Source organism: Protomyctophum parallelum, assembly GCF_964188405.1.
Source record: "Protomyctophum parallelum genome assembly, chromosome: 6".
Classification (NCBI taxonomy): Eukaryota; Metazoa; Chordata; class Actinopteri; order Myctophiformes; family Myctophidae; genus Protomyctophum; species Protomyctophum parallelum.
The window spans coordinates 30,576,008-30,601,770 of record NC_139701.1 but is presented as its reverse complement, the minus strand read 5'-3'; the positions used below and the strand labels follow the sequence as shown (position 1 = coordinate 30,601,770).

General features: G+C 38.3%; 1 protein-coding gene across 1 annotated transcript; it reads left to right on the top strand.

Moving 5' to 3' along the window:
• Positions 1-14,627: 14,627 nt before the first annotated feature.
• On the top strand, positions 14,628-21,462 carry plvapb (plasmalemma vesicle associated protein b). The gene is made up of 8 exons (XM_083767189.1): positions 14,628-15,152; positions 15,423-15,608; positions 15,872-15,962; positions 16,266-16,467; positions 16,628-16,847; positions 18,319-18,468; positions 19,068-19,208; positions 20,594-21,462. Exons 1-8 carry the CDS (start codon positions 14,949-14,951, stop codon positions 20,705-20,707), a joined length of 1,308 nt encoding a protein of 435 aa, XP_083623315.1. The 5' UTR covers positions 14,628-14,948; the 3' UTR covers positions 20,708-21,462.
• Positions 21,463-25,763: the final 4,301 nt, after the last annotated feature.

Below are 25,763 nucleotides of genomic sequence, written 5' to 3'. Positions count from 1 at the left end.
GGTGAATGTGACTTTTGACGTGCCTATAGAGCTGCCATTGAGCCCCATGTTAAATGTCTCAAATTTGAAAGCACTATATTTCTAAAACTATGAAACATTTCAAAGTTTCCTTTTCAGGCAAACATGTCCACCGTAAGATGAACCTAAGTAGGCTAGAATGGGGTTGCTAGGTGTAAGTATGTAGGACTAGTAGCATGCCAAAGTTTGTGCTATTGCCATAGAGAATGCATTGGGCGTTTAAGTTGAATAACTCATAAACTACAAAACATAAAAATAAAAAAAAGTTCCAGCATGTGTCTCCACAGTAAGCTGAATAATAAAAAGTGTGAATGGAGTTTCTAGGTGAATGTGACTTTTGACGTGCCTATAGAGCTGCCATTGAGCCCCATGTTAAATGTCTCAAATTTGAAAGCACTATATTTCTAAAACTATGAAACATTTCAAAGATTCCTTTTCAGGCAAACATGTCCACCGTAAGATGAACCTAAGTAGGCTAGAATGGGGTTGCTAGGTGTAAGTATGTAGGACTAGTAGCATGCCAAAGTTTGTGCTATTGCCATAGAGAATGCATTGGGCGTTTAAGTTGAATAACTCATAAACTACAAAACATAAAAATAAAAAAAAGTTCCAGCATGTGTCTCCACAGTAAGCTGAATAATAAAAAGTGTGAATGGAGTTTCTAGGTGAATGTGACTTTTGACGTGCCTATAGAGCTGCCATTGAGCCCCATGTTAAATGTCTCAAATTTGAAAGCACTATATTTCTAAAACTATGAAACATTTCAAAGTTTCCTTTTCAGGCAAACATGTCCACCGTAAGATGAACCTAAGTAGGCTAGAATGGGGTTGCTAGGTGTAAGTATGTAGGACTAGTAGCATGCCAAAGTTTGTGCTATTGCCATAGAGAATGCATTGGGCGTTTAAGTTGAATAACTCATAAACTACAAAACATAAAAATAAAAAAAAGTTCCAGCATGTGTCTCCACAGTAAGCTGAATAATAAAAAGTGTGAATGGAGTTTCTAGGTGAATGTGACTTTTGACGTGCCTATAGAGCTGCCATTGAGCCCCATGTTAAATGTCTCAAATTTGAAAGCACTATATTTCTAAAACTATGAAACATTTCAAAGTTTCCTTTTCAGGCAAACATGTCCACCGTAAGATGAACCTAAGTAGGCTAGAATGGGGTTGCTAGGTGTAAGTATGTAGGACTAGTAGCATGCCAAAGTTTGTGCTATTGCCATAGAGAATGCATTGGGCGTTTAAGTTGAATAACTCATAAACTACAAAACATAAAAATAAAAAAAAGTTCCAGCATGTGTCTCCACAGTAAGCTGAATAATAAAAAGTGTGAATGGAGTTTCTAGGTGAAAGTGACTTTTGACGTGCCTATAGAGCTGCCATTGAGCCCCATGTTAAATGTCTCAAATTTGAAAGCACTATATTTCTAAAACTATGAAACATTTCAAAGATTCCTTTTCAGGCAAACATGTCCACCGTAAGATGAACCTAAGTAGGCTAGAATGGGGTTGCTAGGTGTAAGTATGTAGGACTAGTAGCATGCCAAAGTTTGTGCTATTGCCATAGAGAATGCATTGGGCGTTTAAGTTGAATAACTCATAAACTACAAAACATAAAAATAAAAAAAAGTTCCAGCATGTGTCTCCACAGTAAGCTGAATAATAAAAAGTGTGAATGGAGTTTCTAGGTGAAAGTGACTTTTGACGTGCCTATAGAGCTGCCATTGAGCCCCATGTTAAATGTCTCAAATTTGAAAGCACTATATTTCTAAAACTATGAAACATTTCAAAGATTCCTTTTCAGGCAAACATGTCCACCGTAAGATGAACCTAAGTAGGCTAGAATGGGGTTGCTAGGTGTAAGTATGTAGGACTAGTAGCATGCCAAAGTTTGTGCTATTGCCATAGAGAATGCATTGGGCGTTTAAGTTGAATAACTCATAAACTACAAAACATAAAAATAAAAAAAAGTTCCAGCATGTGTCTCCACAGTAAGCTGAATAATAAAAAGTGTGAATGGAGTTTCTAGGTGAATGTGACTTTTGACGTGCCTATAGAGCTGCCATTGAGCCCCATGTTAAATGTCTCAAATTTGAAAGCACTATATTTCTAAAACTATGAAACATTTCAAAGTTTCCTTTTCAGGCAAACATGTCCACCGTAAGATGAACCTAAGTAGGCTAGAATGGGGTTGCTAGGTGTAAGTATGTAGGACTAGTAGCATGCCAAAGTTTGTGCTATTGCCATAGAGAATGCATTGGGCGTTTAAGTTGAATAACTCATAAACTACAAAACATAAAACTAAAAAAAAGTTCCAGCATGTGTCTCCACAGTAAGCTGAATAATAAAAAGTGTGAATGGAGTTTCTAGGTGAATGTGACTTTTGACGTGCCTATAGAGCTGCCATTGAGCCCCATGTTAAATGTCTCAAATTTGAAAGCACTATATTTCTAAAACTATGAAACATTTCAAAGTTTCCTTTTCAGGCAAACATGTCCACCGTAAGATGAACCTAAGTAGGCTAGAATGGGGTTGCTAGGTGTAAGTATGTAGGACTAGTAGCATGCCAAAGTTTGTGCTATTGCCATAGAGAATGCATTGGGCGTTTAAGTTGAATAACTCATAAACTACAAAACATAAAAATAAAAAAAAGTTCCAGCATGTGTCTCCACAGTAAGCTGAATAATAAAAAGTGTGAATGGAGTTTCTAGGTGAATGTGACTTTTGACGTGCCTATAGAGCTGCCATTAAGCCCCATGTTAAATGTCTCAAATTTGAAAGCACTATATTTCTAAAACTATGAAACATTTCAAAGTTTCCTTTTCAGGCAAACATGTCCACCGTAAGATGAACCTAAGTAGGCTAGAATGGGGTTGCTAGGTGTAAGTATGTAGGACTAGTAGCATGCCAAAGTTTGTGCTATTGCCATAGAGAATGCATTGGGCGTTTAAGTTGAATAACTCATAAACTACAAAACATAAAAATAAAAAAAAGTTCCAGCATGTGTCTCCACAGTAAGCTGAATAATAAAAAGTGTGAATGGAGTTTCTAGGTGAAAGTGACTTTTGACGTGCCTATAGAGCTGCCATTGAGCCCCATGTTAAATGTCTCAAATTTGAAAGCACTATATTTCTAAAACTATGAAACATTTCAAAGATTCCTTTTCAGGCAAACATGTCCACCGTAAGATGAACCTAAGTAGGCTAGAATGGGGTTGCTAGGTGTAAGTATGTAGGACTAGTAGCATGCCAAAGTTTGTGCTATTGCCATAGAGAATGCATTGGGCGTTTAAGTTGAATAACTCATAAACTACAAAACATAAAAATAAAAAAAAGTTCCAGCATGTGTCTCCACAGTAAGCTGAATAATAAAAAGTGTGAATGGAGTTTCTAGGTGAAAGTGACTTTTGACGTGCCTATAGAGCTGCCATTGAGCCCCATGTTAAATGTCTCAAATTTGAAAGCACTATATTTCTAAAACTATGAAACATTTCAAAGATTCCTTTTCAGGCAAACATGTCCACCGTAAGATGAACCTAAGTAGGCTAGAATGGGGTTGCTAGGTGTAAGTATGTAGGACTAGTAGCATGCCAAAGTTTGTGCTATTGCCATAGAGAATGCATTGGGCGTTTAAGTTGAATAACTCATAAACTACAAAACATAAAAATAAAAAAAAGTTCCAGCATGTGTCTCCACAGTAAGCTGAATAATAAAAAGTGTGAATGGAGTTTCTAGGTGAATGTGACTTTTGACGTGCCTATAGAGCTGCCATTGAGCCCCATGTTAAATGTCTCAAATTTGAAAGCACTATATTTCTAAAACTATGAAACATTTCAAAGTTTCCTTTTCAGGCAAACATGTCCACCGTAAGATGAACCTAAGTAGGCTAGAATGGGGTTGCTAGGTGTAAGTATGTAGGACTAGTAGCATGCCAAAGTTTGTGCTATTGCCATAGAGAATGCATTGGGCGTTTAAGTTGAATAACTCATAAACTACAAAACATAAAAATAAAAAAAAGTTCCAGCATGTGTCTCCACAGTAAGCTGAATAATAAAAAGTGTGAATGGAGTTTCTAGGTGAATGTGACTTTTGACGTGCCTATAGAGCTGCCATTGAGCCCCATGTTAAATGTCTCAAATTTGAAAGCACTATATTTCTAAAACTATGAAACATTTCAAAGTTTCCTTTTCAGGCAAACATGTCCACCGTAAGATGAACCTAAGTAGGCTAGAATGGGGTTGCTAGGTGTAAGTATGTAGGACTAGTAGCATGCCAAAGTTTGTGCTATTGCCATAGAGAATGCATTGGGCGTTTAAGTTGAATAACTCATAAACTACAAAACATAAAACTAAAAAAAAGTTCCAGCATGTGTCTCCACAGTAAGCTGAATAATAAAAAGTGTGAATGGAGTTTCTAGGTGAATGTGACTTTTGACGTGCCTATAGAGCTGCCATTGAGCCCCATGTTAAATGTCTCAAATTTGAAAGCACTATATTTCTAAAACTATGAAACATTTCAAAGTTTCCTTTTCAGGCAAACATGTCCACCGTAAGATGAACCTAAGTAGGCTAGAATGGGGTTGCTAGGTGTAAGTATGTAGGACTAGTAGCATGCCAAAGTTTGTGCTATTGCCATAGAGAATGCATTGGGCGTTTAAGTTGAATAACTCATAAACTACAAAACATAAAAATAAAAAAAAGTTCCAGCATGTGTCTCCACAGTAAGCTGAATAATAAAAAGTGTGAATGGAGTTTCTAGGTGAATGTGACTTTTGACGTGCCTATAGAGCTGCCATTGAGCCCCATGTTAAATGTCTCAAATTTGAAAGCACTATATTTCTAAAACTATGAAACATTTCAAAGTTTCCTTTTCAGGCAAACATGTCCACCGTAAGATGAACCTAAGTAGGCTAGAATGGGGTTGCTAGGTGTAAGTATGTAGGACTAGTAGCATGCCAAAGTTTGTGCTATTGCCATAGAGAATGCATTGGGCGTTTAAGTTGAATAACTCATAAACTACAAAACATAAAAATAAAAAAAAGTTCCAGCATGTGTCTCCACAGTAAGCTGAATAATAAAAAGTGTGAATGGAGTTTCTAGGTGAAAGTGACTTTTGACGTGCCTATAGAGCTGCCATTGAGCCCCATGTTAAATGTCTCAAATTTGAAAGCACTATATTTCTAAAACTATGAAACATTTCAAAGATTCCTTTTCAGGCAAACATGTCCACCGTAAGATGAACCTAAGTAGGCTAGAATGGGGTTGCTAGGTGTAAGTATGTAGGACTAGTAGCATGCCAAAGTTTGTGCTATTGCCATAGAGAATGCATTGGGCGTTTAAGTTGAATAACTCATAAACTACAAAACATAAAAATAAAAAAAGTTCCAGCATGTGTCTCCACAGTAAGCTGAATAATAAAAAGTGTGAATGGAGTTTCTAGGTGAAAGTGACTTTTGACGTGCCTATAGAGCTGCCATTGAGTCCCATGTTAAATGTCTCAAATTTGAAAGCACTATATTTCTAAAACTATGAAACATTTCAAAGATTCCTTTTCAGGCAAACATGTCCACCGTAAGATGAACCTAAGTAGGCTAGAATGGGGTTGCTAGGTGTAAGTATGTAGGACTAGTAGCATGCCAAAGTTTGTGCTATTGCCATAGAGAATGCATTGGGCGTTTAAGTTGAATAACTCATAAACTACAAAACATAAAAATAAAAAAAAGTTCCAGCATGTGTCTCCACAGTAAGCTGAATAATAAAAAGTGTGAATGGAGTTTCTAGGTGAATGTGACTTTTGAAGTGCCTATAGAGCTGCCATTGAGCCCCATGTTAAATGTCTCAAATTTGAAAGCACTATATTTCTAAAACTATGAAACATTTCAAAGATTCCTTTTCAGGCAAACATGTCCACCGTAAGATGAACCTAAGTAGGCTAGAATGGGGTTGCTAGGTGTAAGTATGTAGGACTAGTAGCATGCCAAAGTTTGTGCTATTGCCATAGAGAATGCATTGGGCGTTTAAGTTGAATAACTCATAAACTACAAAACATAAAAATAAAAAGAAGTTCCAGCATGTGTCTCCACAGTAAGCTGAATAATAAAAAGTGTGAATGGAGTTTCTAGGTGAAAGTGACTTTTGACGTGCCTATAGAGCTGCCATTGAGCCCCATGTTAAATGTCTCAAATTTGAAAGCACTATATTTCTAAAACTATGAAACATTTCAAAGATTCCTTTTCAGGCAAACATGTCCACCGTAAGATGAACCTAAGTAGGCTAGAATGGGGTTGCTAGGTGTAAGTATGTAGGACTAGTAGCATGCCAAAGTTTGTGCTATTGCCATAGAGAATGCATTGGGCGTTTAAGTTGAATAACTCATAAACTACAAAACATAAAAATAAAAAAAAGTTCCAGCATGTGTCTCCACAGTAAGCTGAATAATAAAAAGTGTGAATGGAGTTTCTAGGTGAAAGTGACTTTTGACGTGCCTATAGAGCTGCCATTGAGCCCCATGTTAAATGTCTCAAATTTGAAAGCACTATATTTCTAAAACTATGAAACATTTCAAAGATTCCTTTTCAGGCAAACATGTCCACCGTAAGATGAACCTAAGTAGGCTAGAATGGGGTTGCTAGGTGTAAGTATGTAGGACTAGTAGCATGCCAAAGTTTGTGCTATTGCCATAGAGAATGCATTGGGCGTTTAAGTTGAATAACTCATAAACTACAAAACATAAAAATAAAAAAAGTTCCAGCATGTGTCTCCACAGTAAGCTGAATAATAAAAAGTGTGAATGGAGTTTCTAGGTGAAAGTGACTTTTGACGTGCCTATAGAGCTGCCATTGAGTCCCATGTTAAATGTCTCAAATTTGAAAGCACTATATTTCTAAAACTATGAAACATTTCAAAGATTCCTTTTCAGGCAAACATGTCCACCGTAAGATGAACCTAAGTAGGCTAGAATGGGGTTGCTAGGTGTAAGTATGTAGGACTAGTAGCATGCCAAAGTTTGTGCTATTGCCATAGAGAATGCATTGGGCGTTTAAGTTGAATAACTCATAAACTACAAAACATAAAAATAAAAAAAAGTTCCAGCATGTGTCTCCACAGTAAGCTGAATAATAAAAAGTGTGAATGGAGTTTCTAGGTGAATGTGACTTTTGAAGTGCCTATAGAGCTGCCATTGAGCCCCATGTTAAATGTCTCAAATTTGAAAGCACTATATTTCTAAAACTATGAAACATTTCAAAGATTCCTTTTCAGGCAAACATGTCCACCGTAAGATGAACCTAAGTAGGCTAGAATGGGGTTGCTAGGTGTAAGTATGTAGGACTAGTAGCATGCCAAAGTTTGTGCTATTGCCATAGAGAATGCATTGGGCGTTTAAGTTGAATAACTCATAAACTACAAAACATAAAAATAAAAAGAAGTTCCAGCATGTGTCTCCACAGTAAGCTGAATAATAAAAAGTGTGAATGGAGTTTCTAGGTGAAAGTGACTTTTGACGTGCCTATAGAGCTGCCATTGAGCCCCATGTTAAATGTCTCAAATTTGAAAGCACTATATTTCTAAAACTATGAAACATTTCAAAGATTCCTTTTCAGGCAAACATGTCCACCGTAAGATGAACCTAAGTAGGCTAGAATGGGGTTGCTAGGTGTAAGTATGTAGGACTAGTAGCATGCCAAAGTTTGTGCTATTGCCATAGAGAATGCATTGGGCGTTTAAGTTGAATAACTCATAAACTACAAAACATAAAAATAAAAAAAAGTTCCAGCATGTGTCTCCACAGTAAGCTGAATAATAAAAAGTGTGAATGGAGTTTCTAGGTGAAAGTGACTTTTGACGTGCCTATAGAGCTGCCATTGAGCCCCATGTTAAATGTCTCAAATTTGAAAGCACTATATTTCTAAAACTATGAAACATTTCAAAGATTCCTTTTCAGGCAAACATGTCCACCGTAAGATGAACCTAAGTAGGCTAGAATGGGGTTGCTAGGTGTAAGTATGTAGGACTAGTAGCATGCCAAAGTTTGTGCTATTGCCATAGAGAATGCATTGGGCGTTTAAGTTGAATAACTCATAAACTACTAAACATAAAAATAAAAAAAAGTTCCAGCATGTGTCTCCACAGTAAGCTGAATAATAAAAAGTGTGAATGGAGTTTCTAGGTGAATGTGACTTTTGACGTGCCTATAGAGCTGCCATTGAGCCCCATGTTAAATGTCTCAAATTTGAAAGCACTATATTTCTAAAACTATGAAACATTTCAAAGTTTCCTTTTCAGGCAAACATGTCCACCGTAAGATGAACCTAAGTAGGCTAGAATGGGGTTGCTAGGTGTAAGTATGTAGGACTAGTAGCATGCCAAAGTTTGTGCTATTGCCATAGAGAATGCATTGGGCGTTTAAGTTGAATAACTCATAAACTACAAAACATAAAAATAAAAAAAAGTTCCAGCATGTGTCTCCACAGTAAGCTGAATAATAAAAAGTGTGAATGGAGTTTCTAGGTGAATGTGACTTTTGACGTGCCTATAGAGCTGCCATTGAGCCCCATGTTAAATGTCTCAAATTTGAAAGCACTATATTTCTAAAACTATGAAACATTTCAAAGTTTACTTTTCAGGCAAACATGTCCACCGTAAGATGAACCTAAGTAGGCTAGAATGGGGTTGCTAGGTGTAAGTATGTAGGACTAGTAGCATGCCAAAGTTTGTGCTATTGCCATAGAGAATGCATTGGGCGTTTAAGTTGAATAACTCATAAACTACAAAACATAAAAATAAAAAAAAGTTCCAGCATGTGTCTCCACAGTAAGCTGAATAATAAAAAGTGTGAATGGAGTTTCTAGGTGAATGTGACTTTTGACGTGCCTATAGAGCTGCCATTGAGCCCCATGTTAAATGTCTCAAATTTGAAAGCACTATATTTCTAAAACTATGAAACATTTCAAAGTTTCCTTTTCAGGCAAACATGTCCACCGTAAGATGAACCTAAGTAGGCTAGAATGGGGTTGCTAGGTGTAAGTATGTAGGACTAGTAGCATGCCAAAGTTTGTGCTATTGCCATAGAGAATGCATTGGGCGTTTAAGTTGAATAACTCATAAACTACAAAACATAAAAATAAAAAAAAGTTCCAGCATGTGTCTCCACAGTAAGCTGAATAATAAAAAGTGTGAATGGAGTTTCTAGGTGAAAGTGACTTTTGACGTGCCTATAGAGCTGCCATTGAGCCCCATGTTAAATGTCTCAAATTTGAAAGCACTATATTTCTAAAACTATGAAACATTTCAAAGATTCCTTTTCAGGCAAACATGTCCACCGTAAGATGAACCTAAGTAGGCTAGAATGGGGTTGCTAGGTGTAAGTATGTAGGACTAGTAGCATGCCAAAGTTTGTGCTATTGCCATAGAGAATGCATTGGGCGTTTAAGTTGAATAACTCATAAACTACAAAACATAAAAATAAAAAAAAGTTCCAGCATGTGTCTCCACAGTAAGCTGAATAATAAAAAGTGTGAATGGAGTTTCTAGGTGAATGTGACTTTTGACGTGCCTATAGAGCTGCCATTGAGCCCCATGTTAAATGTCTCAAATTTGAAAGCACTATATTTCTAAAACTATGAAACATTTCAAAGTTTCCTTTTCAGGCAAACATGTCCACCGTAAGATGAACCTAAGTAGGCTAGAATGGGGTTGCTAGGTGTAAGTATGTAGGACTAGTAGCATGCCAAAGTTTGTGCTATTGCCATAGAGAATGCATTGGGCGTTTAAGTTGAATAACTCATAAACTACAAAACATAAAAATAAAAAAAAGTTCCAGCATGTGTCTCCACAGTAAGCTGAATAATAAAAAGTGTGAATGGAGTTTCTAGGTGAATGTGACTTTTGACGTGCCTATAGAGCTGCCATTGAGCCCCATGTTAAATGTCTCAAATTTGAAAGCACTATATTTCTAAAACTATGAAACATTTCAAAGTTTACTTTTCAGGCAAACATGTCCACCGTAAGATGAACCTAAGTAGGCTAGAATGGGGTTGCTAGGTGTAAGTATGTAGGACTAGTAGCATGCCAAAGTTTGTGCTATTGCCATAGAGAATGCATTGGGCGTTTAAGTTGAATAACTCATAAACTACAAAACATAAAAATAAAAAAAAGTTCCAGCATGTGTCTCCACAGTAAGCTGAATAATAAAAAGTGTGAATGGAGTTTCTAGGTGAATGTGACTTTTGACGTGCCTATAGAGCTGCCATTGAGCCCCATGTTAAATGTCTCAAATTTGAAAGCACTATATTTCTAAAACTATGAAACATTTCAAAGTTTCCTTTTCAGGCAAACATGTCCACCGTAAGATGAACCTAAGTAGGCTAGAATGGGGTTGCTAGGTGTAAGTATGTAGGACTAGTAGCATGCCAAAGTTTGTGCTATTGCCATAGAGAATGCATTGGGCGTTTAAGTTGAATAACTCATAAACTACAAAACATAAAAATAAAAAAAGTTCCAGCATGTGTCTCCACAGTAAGCTGAATAATAAAAAGTGTGAATGGAGTTTCTAGGTGAAAGTGACTTTTGACGTGCCTATAGAGCTGCCATTGAGCCCCATGTTAAATGTCTCAAATTTGAAAGCACTATATTTCTAAAACTATGAAACATTTCAAAGATTCCTTTTCAGGCAAACATGTCCACCGTAAGATGAACCTAAGTAGGCTAGAATGGGGTTGCTAGGTGTAAGTATGTAGGACTAGTAGCATGCCAAAGTTTGTGTTATTGCCATAGAGAATGCATTGGGCGTTTAAGTTGAATAACTCATAAACTACAAAACATAAAAATAAAAAAAAGTTCCAGCATGTGTCTCCACAGTAAGCTGAATAATAAAAAGTGTGAATGGAGTTTCTAGGTGAATGTGACTTTTGACGTGCCTATAGAGCTGCCATTGAGCCCCATGTTAAATGTCTCAAATTTGAAAGCACTATATTTCTAAAACTATGAAACATTTCAAAGTTTCCTTTTCAGGCAAACATGTCCACCGTAAGATGAACCTAAGTAGGCTAGAATGGGGTTGCTAGGTGTAAGTATGTAGGACTAGTAGCATGCCAAAGTTTGTGCTATTGCCATAGAGAATGCATTGGGCGTTTAAGTTGAATAACTCATAAACTACAAAACATAAAAATAAAAAAAAGTTCCAGCATGTGTCTCCACAGTAAGCTGAATAATAAAAAGTGTGAATGGAGTTTCTAGGTGAATGTGACTTTTGACGTGCCTATAGAGCTGCCATTGAGCCCCATGTTAAATGTCTCAAATTTGAAAGCACTATATTTCTAAAACTATGAAACATTTCAAAGATTCCTTTTCAGGCAAACATGTCCACCGTAAGATGAACCTAAGTAGGCTAGAATGGGGTTGCTAGGTGTAAGTATGTAGGACTAGTAGCATGCCAAAGTTTGTGCTATTGCCATAGAGAATGCATTGGGCGTTTAAGTTGAACTAGAAAGCAGTTCCCTGCAGAAACTGCGTGGGCTCGCCAAAAGACGCAATGTATATAATGTACAGTAGAAAATGTATTAAAGCTGAAGGAAAAGTTAAAAAAAGAATGTATAAAAATCTGTAAAAAGAATAAGCATAAATAACTGCATAAAGCGGAATAAAGTATGTGGAAGTAGTACGATGCCCAAAAAGTGGCAGAATAAAGTAAGTAAAGTATTACTGTCTACTAATGATTTGTAATGTATGAATAATGCTTTACAATGTATTCTTGATGAATTAAGAAAAGGTAAAAAAGAAAAAAAATAGTCAATCCAATGGAGTATACATATAAAAGCATTCATGAGCTTATTCATGAGCTTAACAGAAATAGCATACTTTTACATGTAAAAAGAAGGTTCAAATAGCATATAGGCCTATCTTTAAAAGCATAAACACAATGATTATTGATAATGGTCTAAGATTTTTCTTTAAATGTAAAAAACTAGTAAACTAGTAGCATGCCAAAGTTTGTGCTATTGCCATAGAGAATGCATTGAGCGTTTAAGTTAAATAACTCAGAAACTACAAAATATTTCAAAGTAAAACGTTCCAGCATGTGTCTCCACAGTAAGCTGAATAATAAAAGTAGTTTAATAATAATAAATGTAGTTTCTAGGTGAAAGTGCTTTTTTGACGTGCCAATGTCTGACAGACTAATACAATACACTTAAAGACTTTCACCTTTTATACTTTTCTAACACAATCAGCAGGACACCGCAGGGAATTGAACCCCATCCTGGTAAACCAGGAGTTCCATACCAAAGTCTTTTGCTTTTTGAGTTATATGTAATTTTTCAGTTTTCGAAGGACTAACTATACAGTAGGCCTATATAGTATGTCATTTTTCATGGTTTTCGAAGGACCTACTATAGTGTAATGGCTGATAATAATTTCCATTAAATTACTCAACCGGCAGGCTAAACCTGGGAGCTAAAAACAAACTGTAATGACAGAGACGCTCCCACCAATAATGGAGCGTCAATGCGGAGCCCACACCCATCACCAAGCAAGTGAAATAACTATAGGCTAAAGCACTCCTACATATAGTAGACCTATGTTGTTTTTCATGGTTTTCGATGACAAAAATATGAAAATCATGCTTTTGGACGACATACGTCAGTCTTCATGAATTTCGACACCAGTGAAAAAACGAATTACAATGTTTGTCTGTCCTGATGAAGGTCTAATCGACCGTCGACCTAATAAATAATTAAAAAAAGCGTGATAAAAAAGCGTGACGGAAAAGCGTGACGGAAAAGCGTGATGAAAAAGCGTGACGGAAAAAGCGTGACGAAAAGCTGTTTTTCATAATTTTTGATGGCTATAGCCCATGGTCTCGCAAGGCATATATAGCATGCCGTTTTTCATCATTTTTGAGGATTTGAAAGAAAAGCAGAAAATCACTGAGAGACCATGGCCTCGGACGCCATACTATATATAGCATGCCGTTTTTCATATTTTTTGAGGATTTGAAAAGAAGACGAAAATCACTGCAAAACGACATACTAAGCATGCCGTTTTTGAACTGTCCATTGTAAGAACTTGTATAATACTGCTCAGATTAGTCACAATTTGCAACACAAGATTTTGTATAATGGGTTGAATCTAGAGTTGCAACACCATGCACCCCATTCATCCAAACAGAAAAGTCCTATCTGATTGTATTAAACCATGTTAAACTCACCAACATTGCAGCTGTACGAAAAGCTTGAATTATCCTCTACCTGCAAAGTGTTTGTTTCATAAAAATCCACTGTAGACAATAGACATAATTATGAGCTTCTTTCTGTGTCAAGAAATTCTGTGCATGTGATTATTTGTGTTGGAATTTGGAGTGTTGAGTTTGGAAGCGCTTGTTTTCTATAACGCAACCTCCTGCTGCCTCTTGCATTATGTGCAATTTCAAATCAGGTGGTATGTACTTGTAGGACCGTTGAGTGATTAGTGATTACCAATGAGCGCTTCCAAACTCGACACTGAAAGTAGCCAACATGTCTTGTCTATGGTCATTGGTGGATCATAGTATGACGATGAGAGAATACAATCAGGTAGGACTTTTCCATCCGGATGTATGGGCTGTCTACGGCTCTAGATTATGAAAAAATCAAACCAAGTGTGTAAATTAACACTGGCATCTGCGTCAAACATTGCTTAGTATGTTCATAAATTAGGCTTTCCGGTGAGAACAGGTTGGCAGTGAAACAATGGGGAGCAGGAAAACGCTGGGCTCAGAGGATTCTCCCCTTTCAGACTCCTCCTAGATGGGCCTGGTTGCTCCTAACGTCATCACCACAAACAACAGCATGGGTGGGAGTCTGTGTATGACAGTATGTGTGTGTGTGGCTGCTGGGGGGGGGGGGGGGGTTGCCTCCTGTACTAGAGGGAGTATTTGTTATTCCGTTGTCCCAAAAGAATGACAGCTCCCCATTGTTTGCCTCTTTCACTCCTCCGCTGTGATGCCTCCTTTCCGTGCTTACTTGGGACAGGATATGGTGGGAGCTGGGAGCTTTTCTCCCCTTTTTCTCCTCAAATATACATGCACAACATTGTCCATCCACTGCCAATGGAATGTGATCAGGAATTCAGTGTTTCTGCTGCATCTATATTTGTCGTACCTCTAAGGGAATTATCTTTTTTGGTCACTTTTATGTCACGTGCATGGAATACACAAAGATAATTGGTGATGTCTGTGTGTGTGTGTGTGTGTGGGGGGGGGGGGGGGGGCTATTGTGCTGCCCCAGATAGGGATGCTAGGGTTCATATGGTTAATTGATGGTAGCCCATCATTTGGAGTTCATAAGTTCATAAATAAAGCACTTGTAGGTTGAACAGTATACTGTATAGTGCATTGCTCATGAAACACATGTAGAGTACATATTGAAGGTCAATCTGCACGTGTTGTTTTATTTCCATACATATATCTGTGTGTGTGCGTGTGTGTGTGTGTGTGTGTGTGTGTGTGTGTGTGTGTGGGAGGGGGCGGTAAAAGACAGCTCTTTGTGACAGCGTAGGGACAGGGGGAGGGAGAATGTTGGGGAGGTCCAAGGTGGATAGGAAGTGTGCCTCCAGTACAACTTATAAACACGGCCCACCTAAGGGTCAGTGTTTACATCCATCCTCACATGTCATCACTGTCTCTATATTAGTCTCTTTGTAGGACGGACAAAAGTCTTTGGGAACGCAAGAAGAGAGGGGAAAACAAACACCTTTTAGGTTATTTTTTCATTTGAGATTTTCAGTGACCATATTATTCAGGCTTCAACACCGTGTGAGGTAAACTGCAAGGAAAGAAAAGCGCGCTTGAAGGAAACTTCACAGGTTTCGACAACCGAGGAACTTCACGTGCTATATATATATATTTTTTTTACTATTTTGCTTCCCTTCATCCGCAACCATTTCGCCCCCAACAGCCATGTACAGCCACAACTACTCCCGGGCCAAGTTTGGCCTGGAGGCGAGAGAACCTCTGCACCGGCCCAGAGGGAAGAGCTGCGGTTACTACATGAGGATCGTCTTCTTCTTCTCCTCTCTCATCCAGTCTCTGATCATTGTCAGCCTGGTGCTATTCCTGGTGTATGGACAACCAGAGAGGGCTGCTGAAGAGAAGAGGACCCAGGTCAGTCCTTTGGACCATATGCGTTTTTTGTCTCTTTATGACAAAGTATTTATATTCTTATGACTAAGCTTAAACACTCCCAGAAAGAAACAACAACATATCAATATTCCAGTTTGTCTGTCTTATCTTGACATCATTATGAATGACAATGTGTTTGTGGATTTGTTTGTATATGCCATCTTTATCCGTTTCTGCTTTCTAACTGAAAGTGTGATGTAAATGTATAATACAAAAACAGTGATGAGCATACAAATGATTGTCATCATATAGGAACTGGAGCAGACCTATAACAGGATGAGTGAGAACAACATTAAGCTGAGGAAGGAGAAAGCAGACCTGGGAGCGCAGCTGGGAGCTCGCACAGGAGAGAAGGCAGCCCTGCAGAAAGAGCTGGACACGCTTAAGACCGCAGCCAATATCACCACCCATGAGCTCCTAGCTTTGCAGAAGAAAATGGTGAGTACATATTGCTAGGTTGTTATAATTAGTATTTTATTAGTTTTTATTTATTGGCCTCAGAATTTAATTAAAATATTTGAACATTACTTGTTTAGTTTGTTGAGTGAATGGCGCCTCGAACATGGGTTTTCAGTGAGTCTAACATTGTTAGAGTTCAATGGGTTTACAGTATATAGAATATCAAATATCGAAATATTGAATCGAGCAAAAAAGTACACAATACATTAAAATGACGTAAGTGATGTATTTGTCCATTCCAGACCCAATGTGAAGCTGATAAGAAGCAGGCAATGACACGAACCCCACCAACATTACAGTGTTCTACCCCCTCTGTCCGAATGCCTGCTACAAGTATGTACTCTAATGATCAGTACTTTACTTACATCATATTTGGTTCAAGTTGTGTTGTGAACCTGCAGATCACAGCTTATACATAATGGCATGTTAAAGTGGTTAATAAGTGATTTGTGATCTAATAGAATGAACACTTACGTACTGTAGTCATAATGAATGTTTTCCAAATATACAATTACATTTCGACATATACAATTACATTTTCATCAGTAATGGATCTCTGACTACAGCTCAAAAGTTAAATGTTAAGCCAGTGATTGATAGCTGGCTATTTGACTAATTCTCCACTGGACCGTACAGCCGGGATGGATACGTTGCAGACTCTGAACAACCAGCAGAGAGCTATGATAAAACTCATAGAGGCAAACTTCACCCAGACAGTTCTGTACCTGAGCCAGGACAGAGACAATGCCCTGAAGGACCGTGACACTCACCATCACACTGTCATCACCCTGCGCCGGGACAACACCAACCTGAAGGAGCAGCTGGACACCTATACCAGGTCTGTCTGAGTGTGCGTTGATCTCTGTAAAAAGTGTCAAAGAAATCGAGACTTTTTGTAAACCTGCTATTTTCTGATATTTGTGAAATAAATAAAAAATATGTTTTTTTAAAATGTGTCCAAAATAATGATACATTTTATATATATATTTTTTTTAAAGGAAGTGTAAAGAGGACTTTGCCAAGGCTCTGGAGGGTATCCAGCTTGTCACCTCAGGTTTCCTGGACAGGATCAACAACCTGTTTTCTACCCAGCCCACGTTTCACCTCACCTGTGAGAAGCAGCAGGATAATATGGAGAGGATCAGAACCGGCTGCACCAACCTCTCCAGGGACGTGGAAGACAAGTTCCAGAAATACTTGAACAACGTGGGCAATAAGGTACCGTATACTGTGTGGAAAAACAAACAACATTATTGTAACCAATGTGCATGGTATAGAGTGTTGAATGTTAAAACCCCAGCATCCATATATTCTGGGAGGAATTAACCAAAAATATGAATAGATCAGCTATCTTTGACGAAAAGATTTGGTGTAGACAGAAAAAAGTACAAAGCTAACTCTGGTCCAGTTTACTATAAGTCTAATACAATATAACCCAAATGCAAACTCAAAACGCTTCACTGTGAGCTTGTAGATCTGCAAAAATATATATGTTTTTAAACATTTTTGGAACGTTTTTAAAATTGTAGGGATGCCACAGTGAAAGTGTTTAAACATGTTTGAGAATAGACCACAAGGAACGTTACTGTGGTCTAGGAAGCCTTCCTGTACAGTTGATGGAATATTCCAGAGAGCAAATTGGCTGGGAAACCAGTTTCTCCAGGGAGGAAGTCCATCCTCAGCATTGTTCATGATCTAGTCTGGCTAAAGAGACAGTTGACCTCTGAGGCGACGGCAGGGTCAGCGCTGGGGCGAATCATATACCGCTGCTGATACAGCACCGTACAATACAATCAGTAACAGTAGGGCCAAATTAAACTCCTGTCCTCAGCAATGTCTTTTTACAGTTTTTAGAATAACTTCATAAGACATAAGCTTCCATGTATCTACAAATGTCAACATTTGCTGGCCCTAGAATGTGTTTTCACCATGGCTGATTTATATAATTTCATTTTTCAAATGGGAAAAATGAGTCAAAGCTAAACAATATGAACACGACAAGTTTAGGCTACTTTAAAGCAACATCTAATTCTGTTCACTATTTGGCTTAATTTGACTGATTCAAATTTGTATTGTATAAAACATAATAGCATCGGTCTCTCTTCACCCAATATGTTAGTGTGTAGATTTGAAACTTAAAATAAAGCTGTGGTGTTCTCCAGGAAAATGTTGGGGAAAGCCATACAGTAGGCTACTGTACTTTGCTGACTGGCAACCCCCAGCGGTCTATACTTGGCCCTCTCCCTTTTCCCCTCTTTACTAAATCTACTTTCAGAAAATAGCCATTCTACAAACTCACAACGCGTCACAATACAATTTGTTGTGAGATTATCGTTGAAGGTTGCACTCCTATTACATGCCCAGATTAAGGACACTTCTCAAACTCATCCAGATGGTCCCCAGGCAAATGAGTTAATATACATCAGACTTAACATTGGCTATATGAAATTAGACGATATAAAAGCTTAACATGTCCAAATGCAACGCATTGTGAACTTGTAGAAAAAGTTTGGAAATTGTTTTCATTTATTTAAAATATTTTTATCTAGGCAGTAGGCAAAAAACATTTTCAGATGGGAATCTGCAGCCAATACATTAATTTGGGGGATCCTTGACATGAAAATGTTTGAGAACCATGCACTGCACTTGACTTTATAGAACATTTATCCACCTGCCGCTTTTCTTCCAGGTGGCAGAGATCCAGTCACAGTCCAGTCGCCTGGAGGTGCAGAACTCCCATCTGAACCAAGACCTGCAGCTGTGTTCACGCAACCGCAGCATGACAGCAGCTGAGGCCAGCAGGCTGCTACAGACCAACCAGCAGAAACACGACAAACAGGTAGAGTTCTTGCCTTGTACGTGTGTGTGTGTGTGTGTGTGTGTGTGTGTGTGTTTGCGTGAGAGGGCCACACCTCCTCACAAGTATAGTAGAATTTGAGAAATGGACATTGTTTCATGGCCCTCACTAGACAAATGGCAGATCTACAAGCTCACAACGCATTGTGCATTGCACAGCTGCCAGGCTTTGTTAGCTCGTAGTTCGCAATTTTGGGCTTTAGGGTTAGGGTTAAAAATGGCCAAAAATGGTCAAAGAATGGCATTCATAAAATTGCAGTTGAAAATGTTGATGTCCTCAGTACAGTAATACAAACGTGTGTGTTACATTATCCTAGGCCTATATGGTGTGGTTTTAAAAGGACTTATCTACTAATCTAATTATCTATCATCTAAATTCCATCTGCTCATATAATAATGAAATTACTTTTATAGGTCACATATGGCCCAGCCAGCATGCTTTAATTTTTTGAGCCGATGCGAACGAAAATAAAAGCCTGGGTACTGAATTGCCTATCTATCTATCTATCTATCTATCTATCTATCTATCTATCTATCTAAACTGCTTCCCTGGACAAATTATTTAATGAATGTTTCATTCAGGTGGAAACTTTGCTGATGGAGCAGAACCGACTGCGAGAGGAGAAGAGGCTTCAGGGAGAGCGTCTCTCTCTGAGGGAGAACGAACTTGCGACCGTCAAAAAGAGCGCCCAGATGTTGACCACTCAATTGGCCAACTGCAAGGTTAGACATGTTTTTGTAGAGTATAGAACATTCAAATGAACTGATAAAACACAGAATGAAGGGGAAAAGCAATGTTAAATGCCTAAACATTTTACAAAATAAAGACCATACATAAACTCTAAAGGGTAAAACTTGACTTAAAAGGTTGGGTGTATTATGCTTTCTAATTGCATTTATAATGCATTATAATGTACTTATAAGGGATAATACTATTGTATGGTAGTATAATGTGATTATAATTAGGGATGTCCCTTTTTTCGTTCCCAATCCGATCCCGATACCACAATTTCTGTGTTAGCCGATACCGATACTGAATACCGACACCAGATAATTATATTTATAATAATAAAAAAATGAAAATTACTTATTTTATCTCGTGTTGTTAATAGCAGACTCCTCACTCAAATGTGCACTGTGCCGTTTGGGCAACTCGAAAGCAAACTCCACATGCCCCATCATTTTACCTGCCATAGTGTCAACCCCTTACCCCTGTGTCGGATCTGTGGTTAGACTGGCATATTCGCCAATACCGATATGACCTGGATGTGACCAAAAAAGGCCAATACCGATACAGTATCGGGACAACTCTAATGAATTATTATAGACCCGACCTTTAAGTAAAGCGTTACCATTAATAAGCATAAGCAGTTAATTGAATGAAGTAAATGACAAACCACAGCATGTAATATATGAAAATCATTCATTCATCATTCATTCATCAATGGATTTTCTGTATGTTGAATTGATATGAAGAATAATTAAATAGAAGATAAACAATTTATTTTGAATGCTAATGCATTGTAGCAGCAGATAAAGAAACATTTTAAACTAAAAGAGAAGTCATGACACCCCTCAGCCTTTTAACCATATAAACCCTATAATCCCTATTGTCCCTATGTCTATAGGCAAAACATTTTCTAATACAGCATTTGGTGTATAAGGGAAAAAGGAGGGGTACAACTATAGACCTCTGGGGGACTAAGTGGTTTACACGTAGTTAGCCTGTCAAGTTTACTAAGAACACGCATCTGCGGGCAATAGACTGCGGTAGTGAAAGGTACACATATTTCACACACTGTGGAGCTACTCCTTATTACGATGCTAGTGAGTCCCAGTGATCTAATTGGTGACAGTGACAAGGTGCACAGGAGTCAGCAGAACAGAGGTATCGGAGGGCAGCGGGAGGAAGGGATGGACAGGCAAGATAACAAGAGGAAGCCACCAGAAGCATATTTTTGTCAGAAGTCATAAGGGCAAAAAATGTCCAGTGAAAAACCCACATTTTCTAGGAATATGTGCATTGTTGCATCTGGAATGTACAGTACTATATCCAAGCAGTGAAGGTGTTTGAGGACAGATAACATCTTCTCGTTTCTCTCTTTTAGCCTGCCGTTCCTCCGCCTGCTGCTGCCTTGCAGGCTCCACGTCAGAAAAGATCAATTGTGACTAACGGTCCTTCTATTGGTGCACCTGGCATCAGCAAAACTCCAACAGTATAATGATGTGACGTTCCAACTCAACGTATACTACGTTAGTTTCATTGGTCCAAGCCGGAACACAATCCATTGAATGATCGTTGAAATAAACATGCTCTGGAAATGCACGAGACCCACCGTGGGTGGGCCACGATTCCACCGAGACCCACCATGGGTGGGCCACGATTCCACCGAGACCCACCATGGGTGGGCCACGATTCCACGAACGTGTTCAAGATTTTCAGGTGGGCCCTGATCGAGCAAAGGTTGAGAATCACTGGAATAGGCATTCTTACTATGTACAGTATGCATTCAACAGTGGAGGTTAATATTTTTAGATATTGATTGATAGTCTACTTGCTCTTATTTTTGTCATCATTACCGCTTGCTCTCCTATGTGTGATGCAATGGAAAGGAGAGATATTTTTGATGCCATGTGTTTTATCAAACACAACATGTACATAGTGTTTTGATTGATGTATCATTTTGTCACAAACAGTAAGCTTTCATATTCCTAGCGTAACTATGAGGAATGGTTGTTAAATTAATGATTGCTGAGTTCCCCTGGAAATAAAATTGCAGATTTTGCTGTGAACATCTTTAGAATCATTCTCATCTTAATGTAAAAATGAATCAAACTTTTGTAAATATTGTAATGCTGTTTTTCAGTGAATTTTAGTAATGTTGAAAATGCTAAATGTTTTTGCTAATTTATGTTTGAATTAAAATAAAATGAATTCTGCTTATATGCATGAAAGATAATAAACCTTTACACTGAATATTCATCTTAGCTCATTCTTATTTTTGCTCTAGTGTTTAAAAGTCTCTTGAGAGACTCTCAAGTCTCTCAATGTAAAAAAAGAAAAAAACAACTCATATTTAGGCTACATACAAATAAATACAAGATAATGATATTGTAAATCTAACACCTGCCTGTCTATAGGAAATAACCCAACCACTCTTCAAAAGGTTTCCTTTGAGTAATTCTTGAAGTAAGTCTAGATAAACAATATTAGCCATGTCTGTTATAAAATATCCAAATCTATTGGTATTCAAATTCCGTAGTTTGGTGTCACAACACTTTATTACAACTTAATTTATCCGTATCTTATACTGTATATTTTTGGGAAGCTTACTTATTTACTTCATAAACTTTACAAGTTGCAAAAAAAAAGGTCTGGTCTGCTCATTTAGAACCTCTCTTCAAACAGCAAAATAGTGTATCAATTATTAAAGCATTTTGCTTTCTCTGTCCTCAACCATGTTCAATTCAATACATGCAAATTAGCTACATCTCCCAATGTTCTGCACTGGTCTGTGTCAGTTCTCTATCAGGTACAGGAGGGCTCAGTTATGGTAAGGTAAAGCTATACTGATATATCATCACAGTAAAAACATAATACCTGGGCACTTGAGAAGACTACCCAAATAAAATAAAATGGAGCACTCAACTGGATCGATCATCACAGTCTGTGTATACATGTCTATGTAACACGGTGTCATAATGGATGAATATGGAAATAAAAGGCAAATAAAAAGTCAAATATTGTATAGTAGTACAGTATAGTAGAGGAATATTAAGTCAAATGTCACACTTCCACCATACGTTGGATCAGTAGCTCTTCTCAAATTAGTTCCCAAAATTTATATTATGTAACATATTTTGTGCCAGAGATGCATTAGAAGATGTGTCTGAAAATAGCAGATCCGGGCGCCCGCTGGTCTAGTGGTCCAGCCGCATGCCACATATAGGCTCTGGCCTGACAGCGTGTTCGAGTCCCGTTCATGACGACCTTTGCTGCATGTCTTCCCCTTCTCTCCCTCCCACTTTCCTGTCTGTCTTCACTAATAACTATCAATAAAGGCAAAAAGCCAAAAAGAAATCTTAAAAAAGAAAAAACGAATAGCAGATCCACAAGCTCGCAAGCTTCTAGATTGGCTATTTTCACATGGCTAATGTACCTGTATAGGGTTAAAGGGATTGAACGTTTGCTGGAGACCCCCTGGAATCCCTTTAAGAACCCCTGGGTGTCCCTGGACTCCACTTTGAGAACCACTGCTCTAGATGACAAGAGGTGAACATCCATACATCCAGACCAATCTATATATTTGTTCATCTGCCAGTAAAAACATCATCACATATCCATGTAGCTCCATCCCTGGGGCTTCTAAATACACATGGATGTACTGTTCCATGAAATTATAGTACAACAACAATGGCTAATGCAGTACCAGTGCATAAAAACAATCTAAAGATCATCATGCACTTGCACAAATGTGATGTGAAACACGCACACTTGGTCATAGGTCTTGGACCCTGCTCAGGTTCAGTCAAGCCAGCGACAGCTGATAAGAGAAATATAGAGGAAAAAACACTTCATGTCTTGCACCAAATATAGAATCTACTGTATAAGCCCACACACCGCATCGCAACACATCTGCTACTTTCGGTAAGATACTGTACACTGTCTGGCAGGCAGCTAAGAATGAATCAGGCGTCAGTTTCTGAGCATGCCATGATTGGCAGAAATATGGTATGGAAGTAATTTTTAATAATTAAATGTATCTAAATGTTGAAGCTGTATGCCTAATAATTTCCCAACATTATAGAAAATGAAACGGTACACTAAATAATATGATAGCAAATTCTGTGTAAAGTTTATGCCCAGACTGACCTTTCTAAGCATCCTGAAGGGAACACATGCATGTACAGTACAGTGGTGGGTATACAATTATTTTTGAGTATTCCTAATCATTTATGGTATACACATTTTATGTATGTTTTGTGAAACTGGATTACAGAAAGGCTTTCAGTCATGATCATCTATCTATAAATGTGCCACGTCTCTGTGTGTACATATACGTATGTCTGTAATCCACGTACCTCGAGAACTGTTCGCCCTGCTGAGTTCAAATTCGACACACATTCCACACCTCCACAGGAGTGCAGTGCCCGGGGGCGAGTCGATTGGATACACGGTTGTCCAGAACCGCCACAAAAGGCTCTGGTCAGGCTTTGCCAGTGGACCTCACCTGTACATTACATGACGTCATATTGAGATTAGGCAAAACACTTCATATTTGGGCCTGACACAGAACTCTATCTTATTTTGACCGAAGGTCGCAGTTAACTATGGAATCGTGCATTTCCTGTCCGTCAGTGTATCACTCAAAATCCCCATACATGGGAAAGCCCATGGTGCCCAGGTCGTGACATCATCAGTGATGAAGATCCCTGATGTCACAGTAAATGTGACCTTCGGTCACAATTAAGCCCATATACGGAGATCCTTGATGTAATCAATGTTACGTTCTCAACAGGCCCGAAAGTTAAGGCCTGGCTCTACCTGGGCCCTCATCAAACAGTCAGACACTGCTCCCGCTGTCACCCTTAGATCTCCATATATGGAGCTGACTTGTTCTGTCATTTCATATGTTGATCTGACCTCATCAAACCCTGTACACTCAAGACACGCTCCTTATATGGCCAGTACATTCCATGTTGATCTGAACCCCCATTCCAAAGCGCCAGCGCTTGCTCAGCAGTCTGCCGTCAATGAGGCGGATGGTCGCTTCTCGTCCTCAGGCGTCTTACTGGTCATAATGATTTAGAATGGGTACAAGTGCAATAATAAATGCCAACACAATTCTATGTGTACACTCCCACCATACCACTGGTTAAAGTCAAATCATGCTCTAATGCTTTGGATTTAAAAGCCATAACTCAAGAGTCAAACAGTAGTTGGTGGCCTTTGACTCTTAATGAGTTTTGGATTCCTATATTTATTTGTGAAGAGGAAAGCACCCTTCTGTGCTGCATAAGCAAACAAGCTTAATTCAGATGAATTCAAGCTGCTTGCAACAGGGCATCAGTGCTCAACGCAGCCCAATCTGGGGTGGCTGGCTAGACCGGACTGGCTCAGTACATTGACAAATGTCCTCACTGCAGGTGAGGGAGTCTGTCCTCTGTTCTCAGGAAATCCTTTGTTTAACTTGGGAGTGTTTTTCATCCCCTGTATGGACTTGGACACATGGATAGACACAGACACACACACGCACACACACATCCCCCCCCCCCCATCCCCCCGCGCACACACACACACACACACACACACACACACACACACACACACACACACACACACAAAGGTGAGTGCAGTGTAGATCCTCACATGTATGTAAACCATGATATCCATGATAACAACATCCCCCATCAAGTGTCTGACTCAGTGATGTACTTATGTAAGGCCTCCGCCTCCTCGGAACAGCCATGAATCAAGCCCACAGGAAACAGTGCAACCACACAGACCTAAACATCCACTCATCACTCAACCATGGTCCAAGTCATGACACAGGGCAGGGCACGGAGGCTGTGTGGGACACGTTTGGTTAAATATTTCAAAAAACCCATAGGCACACTTAGCCTCTTTTACCTTCACTTAAATATAGCAACAAAAAGAATCACACCCCCGTGTGAAGTGAGGGTCGCTAATATATTAAAGTCTAACTCATGTTGATTAGGTGATGTAGTGGTGATGTAAAACAAACGGTGTGAAAACAAACATTAAATTATCTTTATTGTTAATGGCATTTAATGTTTGAGATGACATACATTTTCCCTTCATTGTCAATGCCGTTTTTAAAACAAACATTGAACTTAAAACAAACATTAAACCTGTATAGGAGGGACTAGCGCCCCTCAAAAATAGAAAAAAACTGTAGTTTTTGCTACTTTTGTGTGACACTGTAGTATGACGAAGTAAAGCATTATATGACCATTGGAGATACATAGTGTACAAGGTTTATGCCTGACAGCATCGATGTATTATATAACAAGTTTGATTTATCAGAATATAATCATATAGATGGAGTTTGATTCATCAGAATATATTAAACGGTCTGAATAATATAATCATATTGATGTTTAATCTATCATGATAATAATCATAATATGAAGTTTGATTTATTAGAATATATACACCAAATGATGTGAAGTTTAATTCATCACAATATATTCATGAAGTTTAATTTATGAAAATATAATCACGTGTATAAAGTTGTATTCATCAGTATATAATCA